Genomic DNA, 12,167 nt, shown 5'->3' with positions numbered 1-12,167 from the left:
GTCGAGTAGTGTATGTTTAAATCGGACATCACTCTTTCTTCTGCTAATAATTGGTAGGTCAATATGTCAACGTACCTCCCGGCAACCACTGCAAATCACTAAACCCATGCTTGACCTCCTCGTCGCTGGACACGAGATAGGTCCATCATTTTGGGCGGTGCCATCATGTTTTTATCGGCGCAGTGATGACCTCGAAGGGGTGTTTTGCCTTCCATTTACAGAGTCCTGCTCTGGCTCCATAAATGGTACTTTCAACCCGGTGGATATTGACACTGTTGCTAAATTTAAGAAACAGAAATATCTTACACCGTGAGATACCCCGAGTACAAGCCACAGGAGGACAAATGGGTCATTCGCCAGACAGGAATTTACCACCGATACGACAAAACTTCATCCCAAAGTCTTTTCGTATTGTTCAATCCTACGCCACAATCGAAAGCGCATTCGCAGGCTGAGAGTTTACTACGCAATCTCTGCCCTGAGGTGGAGTCCGATCTCTTTTGGCTACACCGGGTCTTGTTCGCAACATATTTCCCGACATGGAGGAAATACATCGCCGTACAAGAACAACGATTTCTGCCTCTGGGACGGAGTGCAATCGCCACTTTTATTAGTGGACCTTTAGGTCTAGGCCACGATAGCCTTATAACATTGACAGCCTTGCAGACTCGATTTCTCGAAGTCCCGGCCATCTTGGCATCAGCGACAGACATTCTCGACGAGCTGTGTACCGTTATTAGCTCCCAGTCAGTGATCTCGAAAATTTACGGAATTCACTCGTTTCAAAATCATCGTCGAGAGTGCATTGCAAATTCCCACAATGCTTCACATTTACAGCAGCGGGCACAGGTTATTTCAAAGCTACTAGCCGACACTTTATTGTTTCGGGATCAGGTCATGGCAAAGGAACAAAATACGAACATGCTACAGCTGAACAAGTCGGCAGTGTTTATAACCCTTTTGACGTTGTTATATCTTCCTTCATCATTCGTGGGCGTTAGTACCCCTCTGATTTCCAATACACCTTTGTCAGGCCGCGACTAACATTCTCACGACAGACTATATTCGGTATGAATTTCTTCGACCTGGATCAAGCCAACAATCGTATCGTCGGTACACCTATGATATGGATATTCTTTGCCTCGTCCATTGCCCTGACAGCAGGCACGTTCCTTCTATACTACTGGTTATTGCGCCGCGACGGTGAAACCCTTCGCGGCATTGCTCCGAGTAGTCAAACCTGGAGTATCGGAGGGTTAAGGAGGCGGTTCACAGCTGGCTCCAATGCCAGTATTGAGCTGCAGTCTTGTCCAGCCTGAGAACCAAGCTTCGATAAGAAAAATACTGTCAGTTATGTCAAAGTTCTATGGGTTTTGGGTAGTAAAACCGCAGCTAGACATGAGCTCGAGATAATAGGCAAAAACGGAGAAAATAACATTATGTTATGGGAACAGTATTGTAATACCAAAACAAGATATAAATGATTATCAACAATAGCAACCTATGCTGCAGCTGAGGTACCCGATCTGGAACTAGGCACAGTGATTTTGTATATTCCACATTGATTCGCACCCATCAAAGCAGCAAGAATAACGACACTCTCGCTTTCACCATGGACGACTCTCTCTGCAAAATCATCGCTGTATGCCAGACCCGGAATTTCAGCAAGCTCTGTCACAGAAATCTTTGTTTCCTGAGGCAGTGGCATGTCAACCTCTAATAAAAGCATCTTATGATGGGCCGCGCGCCTTCCCACGGCGAATATTTTCTCATCATCTTTGCCCATCATTAGCTTCAGCACTCGGTAGTTCTTGATATCGGCCTGTATAGCAGCTGTCTTATCCAGTTGTGCAAGGCTTTGGATGTGCAACTGTTTTTCTCGGGTGACAAGTACACAAACATGGGGCTTTTGGGAAAGTGGAGCGAAAGTGGTAAAAAGACCAACAGTGCTACTACTCTCAAAGCCCTGCATAGGAGAGATTAGACGGACAATTGACGTTGAACATAGCGGAAGACTCACTTGTGGTTCGATAATGAGCGGACATAGCTGGTTAGTTCGAAGGGACACATGAATGACGGGAATTTCGTGCTTGCGATTTGGACCACTTCGCTGTGGTCGGAAAACCATGTGGAGGTCTTCGTCTGTTGAGAATGATAACTGAACCACGTCTGCTGCCGGCCAGTCCAGTTTATTTCCAAGCTGCCAGTCGTATGGAGAATGGATGGAACCAATGTATAAGGAGCCGGGATTTTGGTCCTCGTCTTTGTCGCTGACGACACATGCCAGTCTCTGACCTCCAGGTGCGAGAGCAACTTTTTTAATCTCCGGCAGTGTTGGTAGGGAGATTCGATCCCCATGTCTAAGATTGACGTCCATACCTACTAACCCCCTTCGTAGTTTGAAGATATAACACTTCCAAATCTCATTAGATTGGAACGGGAAAAATAAAAGTGGTAAAAGAGAACGAAAAACTTACTTGGAAAGTTCCTCCGGAGGTAGAAGCTATGAGATGTTTTCTGGTCAGACTGATACTCTTCCAGCGACATTCTCGTATGGGGATCGGATATTCTGCAGCCGGGCGTACGATATCAACCTCCTCTTGCTCCAGAGATTGGGAAGTGTAAAGCGAAATTTTGGTGTCCGTCCAAAAGGCGATAACAGTCCCGTCTGGAGAGATCTCGCAGCCTTTGAATGGCTCTGGTTCACGTAGATACCAACGCTCGACGCTTCTGTCTGTCGCGGGCTTTTTACCTATGAGCACATCGATGCGCTTTCTCCGGAGCCTGCTGCCTAGACCAGACTCTTCCTCTGGCAAAGATAGGCCCCCTTCATTTTCCAGCTCCTTGTACTTTCGATGTGTGTCGAGCAACTTTTCCTCCAATTGGTCGGCTTTGCATCTCTTCAATTGATCAGGCTGAAGAACCTCGCGCTCGAGATAATCCAGCATCGATCTCAAAGCTTCTCCTTCTTTGGAACTCCTCTTTCTAGCTTTCTTTATCAGTTTTTCATGCCATTCTGTGACCTCTGGGTGGATCCTTGGTCGACTAAATAGCGAGTTTGTGACAAAGAAGCGATCACCATCTGAGGCGCGATGCTTTCTTCTCCTTTCCCGATACCTTTCCACGCCAGAGCTGCCCTCCTCCAAATACGCAAAAACAATACTGAGGACACATCCCAAAGACCAGATATCGTTCGCTGTTCTCATAGCTCGATGTGGTGAAAGGGACTCGGGCCCAAGATAAGTGCCACCATCTCCGCGTCTGTTGTAGGTTGCCGAGGCCGAGACATCCCTAGGCTGTTGGAAGCGGACAAACCAGCTGTCAAAGTCTGTTTCCTCCCGGCGAGATTTCAATTTGAGGCGAGACATGCCGAAGTCACTGATTTTCCAGACGAATCCCTGCTTGTCTCCCACATTTTCGAGGAAGACCAAAATGTTGCTCGGCTTCAGGTCCATATGGTAACAGACTATCCGGTCCCCTTCGGCAGTCCTCATGCCATTATGAAGGAACTCCAGCCCACGCGCGAGACCTCGAGCGCAATGGATTATGTCCGCCTTCTCCGCCGTGGTATATGGTCTGGTTCGATTGTCCTCCTTCATATGCGCGCTCAGATCGCATATGGCGAGAGGCATGAAGATGCTGTAATTCGTGCCGATGGAAAGGCTGCCGTAAATATCCACGATATTCGGACACGTCCGATCGCAGGCAAGGATTTTCTTCAAGATGTCTTGTTCCATATCCTCGGTGGATTGGTAATCTTTGCGTGCCATTTCCTTCGGCTGCTGATTTGTTCCTCTGATGTCTGAGTCGTAAAAGTGGCCCTTGGCAATCTTCACTTGGTATACAGTGCCGTACGCTCCTTTCCCACGAACTTTCTGCTCCAGGTAGGGTAGACATTGCCGGTCCAGGCTGGGAATTCGGACTTCCTTTTTGTTGCAGATCACAATAGGACAAAAACATGCTTGTTGGGTCATAAATTTATCCGGCGTGACCTGTTCCCCGAAAATCTCCGTGAGCGTCTTACGCTCTGCTGGTAGAGCGTAAAGATCTGGCGAAGTCGTCTGAGCCAATAGTTTGATGGTGAATGTCCGAGCAGCCTCGATAGTGCAGGATGTGAAAATGAGAATCGCTAGAAAGTCATAAAGCTTCCGTTGTCGCATTTTGAGCAAACTGTCTTCAAGGTCAAAATTGGATATGTCCAACTGAAGACTGCGAAAAAATCGTCGCAAAACTTCTGGCTGAAGTACTTTCCTCGCGGTGCCGTGAGGAGCAAATCGGCCCCCCTCTTCATAGCCCCTTTCCATCCTTTCCATGATTTGCACATAGATCTCCTCACATAGCTCATTGTATTGGGTGGATGCCATGGAGTTTGCTCTTTAGTCTTAGGCACGTCACACAAATTGTAGGAAGCATTTACAAGTAGGCAGAGGTGACAATCTCTGATCTCCTGACCTTTTGCCCGGGCGTTCAGAAAGATAAGGCAAAAAAAGCAAAAATAGGCAAAATAGGCCCATTTAATCTGGAATAATACACAGTTTATTCATTTATACATACCAAGAAAGGGGCTATAATGAAGTACAGGATATTAAGACACAGGTCGGAACTCAGGACTCTTTTGCTCGCAGTTTGGGCGAAGATCTGTGGAACTGGCTCTTTTTCCTCTGCCCATTTCAACCCGGACATCATCTGGTAGGTCTTTCGTTTGATGAGGCACTAATCTGGTCCTCTACAAGTTCATCCTCCAAAAACGCAAACCGAGAAAATGTGTTGTTTTGTGTGCTTAGCGACTGCTTCTGCTTCTAATGTGATTCAGTGAATAGCTGCAATATCCAGTCTTCATTCATTTTCATCATGTCAAACTTCTATAGTGCGTTTTGAAGGCAAAATAAATGGATGTTGACTGATAAATTGAATAAACACGGCCACCAAAGGGTCGCGGGCGTACTGGTCTCACGGTCCGTCATGGCTAGATCGGATTAATACAGACAACTTTGAATTGGGGGGCGGTGGTGGGGAGGGATCTGACTATGAAGCGTTCTCAAATGCGACCTTTCGGCCCTTTGAGGAGAGGGGGCAATTCCCCTCAGATGTAATAATTTGCCTCATCACTCTTCGGGTTAAAGAACATAGAAACGTCATAGGGAAATACAGGAGGAATTGCAAAGAATCCATCCATAGTATTCGTAGAACTAAACCCTTCCAGCCCAAACTCATTAAACATATCCCACGAGGTAGGAGTGACGTCTGTATCGATAGGCAACGATAAAACCTGTGGATCCAATGCCGTGTTATTGGGAGCGCAAGTCTCGACAGTCGGAGTATCAGGGCGCTGAAACCATAGCTTGTGAAGAAGCCTTGCATAGCGGGAGGCTATGTGGTTTTGGTCATCGGAAATGGCTGTGAGAAGCGAAATGAAGCGCTTCATTAGGGCTTTTGTTTCGGAGTACCTGTTTGGGGAGATGGCTCCTGATGCATGGGCTTTGAATAGGAATACCGAGGAGTGAATTTCGTATCTATTTGGATTAGTTTCATTCGTCGAGTCAAGTATGGTTTAATCAGGTTAGAACTTGCAGGTAGAAGCGAGTTGACATGTAGCGTAAATGCTTCTCGGGATCGAAGTCTTCGGCAAATGTTTTCAACAGCGATTCTGCGGCATTAAGTGCTTCGTAGATATGTCGCGCATCAGCACTAGCCATTGTCGAGTTGGGAAAGTCCAGACTTGGTCCACCGACATCACTTTTCTCTGGGGAGGCGCGGGAAGCACGATAAATAACGGCTTGGAATGCAAAGGCGTTGACATAGAGTCTAAGATAATCCTTCATCAATGTCAAAAAGCTTTTCAAATGCTTGGATACCGCAAGTGATTGCCATGCATGCTCCCACGCAGTCATTGCTCGACCAGTATCGTCGATATACTTGACATAGTCTCCACGGGTGATGAGCTTCACCGTATGCGATTTCGATGCAAAAAGAATATCGTGCGCGTTTCCGAATAGTGTCGTTAGCTCAACTTGTGCTTGGATCCACGATGCAAGATCTTCATCGTTGGCATGATTCGGTTGGAGAGAGGGAAAGTCTTGTGCTGTGAATCTTCTCGAGAGACCGGGGCCACGGCACCAGAAAGCTTGACCCATTCGAATCGATATCTGGCGATCTGAGAGGTAGGTGACTACCAATGTCAATATTTCTGTCTTCTTATTCCAATGAAACACTTACAGGTCCACGCTAGACGCTTCCGCTGCGACGCAGGCTCGAGCTCTTGGTTCTTTTCTTCGAACCCGCTATCTTCTAATCGTAGCCGATATGCCAGTCTCACAGCCACGCCTAGGATTGACCATGCAGCCTCACCACCATCGTCGGTCTGTGTCTGGCCATAGTTGATCAGATTCCATTCTCCAAGAAGTAAAAGCCCTTCGACACAGCCAATATGGCGGCTGGTAGCTACCCCGAGAACAATGTCTAAAATCTGTCGGCGGAGATAATCCCAGGTGGCTTTGTAGAGATCTGTGAGATCAGAGCAGTCCTGGAGCGCAATGACCAAGATTGCAGTGATCAGGAAAGACTCTTTTGTTGCAATCTGTTCAAGGCGGGCTGGGTCAAGCACTTCTGGGGGTACTATTGGGAAGAATGGATGGTAGTTTCTCCTGAATCTAACCGAGATGAGTTATTGTTTCAAGTGCCCTCGGATTACCCGATGCGTTGACTTACAGACGTAGAAGGTCCAGCAACAGCGGCAAAGTAATTATCTTATTCCGCAGTAGATAGTATGAGCCCTTTTCATGGTCCGCCAGATAAGTGGTCGTAATAGATGAGGTGTTACGACAACTGCCAATATTATCATGTTGCACTTGTCCGCCCGTTCCCCCTGGGGCAGCACCACTAGCATGGCTATATCGAGACACTCGAGCGTCATCGTCGATAATACGTTCTTCTTGTATATCCGGCTGGCCAGCTGAGTGAGCCAGAATCAGTAAGGCATCCGATGGGTTCTGTAGATTGTCGTGTGTTGGCGTCTCTGCATTTGTGGGTTGCAAGGCCTCATTATCCGAAGGCGAAGCCGATAGGCCTGTTAGGGAAGAATGGACATTCTCCGAACATTGCTGACTCGGTCCTTCGTTTGCTTTCTGCGAAGCTGATTCCTTCCGTGACCGGCGGTATCGAGAGAAGTCACCACCACGGCGAGAACCCGCCAGGACACATACGGCGCCCTCACGGGAGCATTTGACGCACGGAGGTATCCCCGGTTCTCCAGTGCTTTGCCTATAGGGACCAGACTGTTAATCCGCAATTTTGACTGGCTAGCCGGTTGAAGGGGAAATTCTTTTCTTCATGGGGCTAAGGATACGTACAGATCACATCGCGTTTTTCGGGAGCGACACCTCACACAGGCCCGATATTGTCGAAGGTTCTGGCCCTTGGTCATTTCTCATCATCTTACCCCGGTCCGTGTCAACTGTGCAGGCCAACTTCCTTTCGTGCAACCTAATTGATGCGAAATTCGTTTGAGAAGTTGGGGGTGCCCAAGGCTTTAGACGGCTACAGATATACTCTTCCCCGCATTCGGGATGTATGCCAATGCGGGGCCGGGTCTAGACGGTTATAGATGGCTACAGATAGGGCCATTTCGAATCTTAGATGTCTATAGCTTGGGTTACGGCATCAATGGTGACGCTCATTGGTATCCTGAAGGCTCAAGTGTCGCATTGGTGTCTCCAGAGCCCGGCCTTCCTCCGGCGTAAGCTGTGGGGTGGCTTCATGAGCCAGATATATAGCCTTGTTTATATCATCATACCATAGCGCTCCGCTTTCCATCTCTTGGAAAGCATATTATTTCTAGGATTTCGGATTGCCTGAGCTCAGGCTTTTGTTAGAAAGCTCATTTCCACGGCCATTACCATGGCTCCCAGTCGTGTTGAACCACCCCAGCATGCCCCAACAGTCCGGACGGCAGAAAGCCCACGGTCTACCAGTACCTTGAAACCTGCAGTCAATGACCAGTATGGGGCATACTATCCAGCCGACCCGGAAACACTCAACCTTGAGTCCAATTTCGGACCCATGGACCCTGGCAGTGTCGGATACCTTCAGCCGACTTCAGTCGATACACCACTAGAAATTATGCATGAACGATTTGAGCGGGATGGATATCTCTTTGTATGTCGATTATCTCACGCTACCTGGGTATCAGTATAATATGAGCTAATCCAGTTTGGTAACTAGGTAAAGGGATGTATACCCAGAGAAGCCTCCCTGAAATGCCGTGAAGCGTACTTCGAATATATGGCAAAAAGTGGTCTGCTGAAGAAAGGAACTTTGCCTGTTGACGGTATCTTTTCCGAAAAAGACAGCCGAAAGTATCTGCCGCCAGGGAATCTCCGCCGTCTTTTCGGACTGAAAGACGACGCAGAGAGCGAGAAGTATCTCGAACTCATGATCTCGGCCCATTCAGCACCTTTCTACCTGGACTTTTGCGCGAACGAAGAACTTAAAAAGTTCATCAGCAGGTTCAACGGCTGGAAGAATCCACAAATGCTTCAACGAACCATGCTCCGTGCTTTCGTTCCCAATAGCGAGTTGACCCCTGTTCACTTCGACCAGATGTATCTACGTGCTGGTCCTCCTACAAGTATCACTGCGTGGGTACCCATCGGGGATGTGTCTCTCGAGGGTGGTGGCCTGATGTACCTTGAGGGATCCACTGATATCGGTCAGAAGTGTGAAGCAGAGTTTTCGAGAAACGCACACAATCTGTCAGATGAGGAGCGCGTTAGTGCTTTTAACAAGAACATGAGTGATGGTGGCTTCTTGAGCCGCTATACAGTGGCGTATGGAAAGGAAGTGCGTCGAAAATGGCTCATTGCTGAGTACGAGGCTGGAGACGTTATCTTCCATAATCCGTGGATGGTGCATGCTAGTTGCAAGAATAAGGATCCTAATGGTAAGATTCGGCTGGCAACCGATTTACGATTTGTTGATCCTGAGAAACCTTATGATCACGTATGTTACCCTTCCCTGATTGAGTATTATCTGACTGTACGCTGGCTAATTTCTACAAGCGATGGATGAAGGTGTGGCGGCCTCTCGACGGCCTTTAATGGTCGCATTACACGCCAAATGGTTAAACGTCACTGTTGAGCATGTTTTACAGATCATATCCATCTGCCCAAACCCATATTGGACCAGAACTTTTGACCTCCAGACACCTATCATGTTCCAGTATTAGTTTATCGAAGAACTCGAATACAGATTGTGTTCTGTTGTTTTCATATCTACCCTCCCATGACTATGCATCTATCTCTAGAACTTCCGTAAAACCGTAACGATAACGATCGGATAACTACGTTCGTATTCAGGTAGATAATAGGATATCGTTATAGTTTAGGAGTGTCTTAGACGTATCTCCGCCCTTTAAATCGAGCTAGTAGAGATATTACTATTATAAGGAGTAGTGAGCTAGGGCGGGTTATAACTTATAACTAGAAAAGGAAACTACTAAGATCTAGGGTAGGTTAACTATACGCCTATATAGGGAGATAATAGAGGTAATTAGATAAGATTAAGGATCTATATCGATCTATAGTAGCTTAGATATATAAGCCTCTAATATTTAAGTAACGGCGTAACTATAAGCCTTAGCGCGCTAAGGGCTAAGATAATAATAAAATAATACTTTATAGTATATATTATATAAGCGATTCGATATTTAAGTATATAGGAGATAAGCCTTAGTTCCTAGGTTACTTACTAACTTATATCTAACTAGAAACTAATTACAGACGATAATTACCCTCTCTCTTATAGTCTAACTCCTTTCTTTCGTAATATTCTATTTAGATTCTAAGTTTCGCTTATATAACTTAGAAAGCGCCCGGCTAAATTATAGGGGTCGGGCTAAGCCGCGTAAGGGGTAGAGATAGAGGCTCTTTCTACCTAACTAGAGATATTACTACTAATATATAAGTTAGCTTAAAAAGCGCTTAAGCTATTCTAGTTATATTCTTAATATTCGAATTTTTTCTATTTTTATATTTCTTATAGAATGATTAACGTTAGCTTTTATCGAATATAGTTTATTATAGAAGCTAAATAACGTAAGGGCTAGGAATATAGGATATAAGGATAAGTACCTTAGAGTTAGCGATATTATCTTTAATACGAGAAGGGTCTATAATCACCTAAGCGGAATTGACTTTTATAGAAGAGAATGGTCGATCAGGCTTCTAGCGGATATGACTCGAGACTTAATAGGGGAAGAGAGAGAATCCTTTATAAAAAGCATAGGAAATGTATACTATAAAGAAGGATAATATAAAATCCCTATACGGAGTATATAGTTATATGCTTCTTCTTCGTATCCTCTTAATACAGTAGGATAGAAAGGAACTAGTAGGAATCAATAATAAGGAGCAAAAACCAACTAAGTATAGTCTGGATTGAAACGTCGAGATGCCGATATAGTGTAGTCCATTTATATACTAAAGATAGTACGGAGTAAGTATTATCAAACTGCATTCAGCTGAGGACACTAGCCTTCCTTTAGCAGTAGGAGCCAAAATGTCAGGTTCTGCATACTATAGATCTGCATCTGGGCCCTTTAATTAGGGTTAGCGTCAATGAGAATCAAATTGGGATTTCCGACAGAAAAGAGTTGATGGCTATATAGAGCGGACACGTAGTGCATCATCCAGGCGTAACTAACAAAACATGCAGGATATATCCGGACAAGGTCTTAGAGCTATTACAATATACGCGAACTATTTTTACTGGGTTTGAAGGCAAACTAAAGAACGCATTCCCTCATGAATTCCGCATCCAGATTCCTATATCGAGCAGATGGTAGATAAATCCCCCTCGCAAGTGCTTTTGCATGATATATCCAACCGCCCCTTCTTCATCAAGTCTGGCCTTCCATTGATCCCAGTCTGCTTCATCATCATAGTATTCGCGAAAAATGCACAACGCAAAAATGAAAACCTTGAAATCATTCTCCGTATTCCTCATAATAAAATTCCTCGATCACAAATGAGATTGATAATTCGAATGGTGTCTTCACAGATACTCTGCCAGGATTCTCTTAGGCGTGTATAGCAACCTCGGTCAAGGGAAACCTTCTAACGTACTATAAAATGGTACTAGGGATGTCGACATATTCTTCACTAACCGACGTTGTCTGCGAGGTAGAATTGGGCATTGTAAGGCATGCGAACAGTTGGGGTGTGTGATCCCCTTATATATGTATGTATCCTCTAGGGTGTCGTACACTTCAACTTCGGTCCCGTAGAGATCTGAGATGTAATCATGAAAATACGCTTCATTTTGGGAATCGTTCCATGTGTCCGATATCCTTAACATGCTTTTTCGTTGTCGTCGGTCTCGGCGATTAACTTTGACGCACCACCATCGAGAACGAACTGATGATATTCCTTGTCGATATCTGGTGTCTAGGGATATAATTTTTTGGTCTTTTCTGAGTTCTGTTGCGAAACATCCGTATCACCCTCCGCCGAAGAAGGGCATGCTAGTCGAACAACCATTACAGACGAAAGGGTGAATGGTCCAAAGACATGCATGATTTTGGCGGTCCGTTGTTTGTTCATATGGTGTCTCCAGCTGCAATTTCATTGTATTCCCTGACCGATCTATATAATCAGTCCGTCTCTACCTATGTGCATAGGTAAAAAGGTGGGGGTACTCCCTTAATCCCTTGCTCCATCGTGATTAGGAGTATCTGGACTTGAGCTCATAAAAATATTGAATATAGAACCCTGGAATATGAGATAGAAGATAGACACGATATATTGAGTACATATTAATGCCCAACGGCGCCAGAATGCGAATTTGAAACTCGGCGCAAAGAGAAGACCAATGTATTTGCACAGGGAAGATTTAAGGAGTCCTAGTCGTATCAATATAAAAGAAACTCCCTAAAAGACAAAGGGAAAGGGGGTTTGTAAACAATGGCTATACTTAGAAGTGGGTCCACAAGGGATGCATCTGCAGTAATTTTCCTAAACTGCCAGTCTTAAAAAGTCTTAACTATCCTTTTTTCGTCTTTCATTTTGATTCAAGTGCTGATTCTCTTCGTTTCTCTTCGAGTTCGAACAAGAAACACCGGTTGCTCGGGTGATCTTCAGCTCCGACTTGCGGGACAAACATACCCCCACTCG

General features: G+C 45.5%; 4 protein-coding genes across 4 annotated transcripts; 2 read left to right on the top strand and 2 right to left on the bottom strand.

The window, feature by feature from the left end:
- Nucleotides 1-106: 106 nt before the first annotated feature.
- On the top strand, nucleotides 107-1,319 carry N7489_010503 (uncharacterized protein; the record flags this gene model as incomplete). Its single annotated transcript, XM_056716252.1, has 3 exons — nucleotides 107-245; nucleotides 296-996; nucleotides 1,059-1,319. The coding sequence occupies 3 exons, from the start codon at nucleotides 107-109 to the stop codon at nucleotides 1,317-1,319; spliced, it is 1,101 nt and encodes a 366-aa protein (XP_056563874.1).
- A 182-nt stretch (nucleotides 1,320-1,501) lies between these two features.
- Nucleotides 1,502-4,364, bottom strand: N7489_010502 (protein kinase family protein; the record flags this gene model as incomplete). The annotated part of the gene is made up of 4 exons (XM_056716251.1): nucleotides 1,502-1,966; nucleotides 2,021-2,360; nucleotides 2,478-2,503; nucleotides 2,586-4,364. 4 exons carry the CDS (start codon nucleotides 4,362-4,364, stop codon nucleotides 1,502-1,504), a joined length of 2,610 nt encoding a protein of 869 aa, XP_056563873.1.
- Nucleotides 4,365-5,555: 1,191 nt separating this feature from the next.
- Nucleotides 5,556-7,423, bottom strand: N7489_010501 (uncharacterized protein; the record flags this gene model as incomplete). The annotated part of the gene is made up of 4 exons (XM_056716250.1): nucleotides 5,556-6,169; nucleotides 6,217-6,650; nucleotides 6,709-7,260; nucleotides 7,350-7,423. The coding sequence occupies 4 exons, from the start codon at nucleotides 7,421-7,423 to the stop codon at nucleotides 5,556-5,558; spliced, it is 1,674 nt and encodes a 557-aa protein (XP_056563872.1).
- A 473-nt stretch (nucleotides 7,424-7,896) lies between these two features.
- Nucleotides 7,897-9,095, top strand: N7489_010500 (phytanoyl-CoA dioxygenase family protein; the record flags this gene model as incomplete). The annotated part of the gene is made up of 3 exons (XM_056716249.1): nucleotides 7,897-8,154; nucleotides 8,221-8,997; nucleotides 9,057-9,095. 3 exons carry the CDS (start codon nucleotides 7,897-7,899, stop codon nucleotides 9,093-9,095), a joined length of 1,074 nt encoding a protein of 357 aa, XP_056563871.1.
- Between the last annotated feature and the right edge of the window lie 3,072 nt (nucleotides 9,096-12,167).

This window comes from Penicillium chrysogenum (assembly GCF_028827035.1).
Source record: "Penicillium chrysogenum strain IBT 35668 chromosome Unknown utg000005l_segment0_segment0, whole genome shotgun sequence".
Classification (NCBI taxonomy): domain Eukaryota; kingdom Fungi; phylum Ascomycota; class Eurotiomycetes; order Eurotiales; family Aspergillaceae; genus Penicillium; species Penicillium chrysogenum.
The sequence above is the reverse complement of the archived record's forward strand: the minus strand, read 5'-3'. Positions and strand labels throughout refer to the sequence as shown.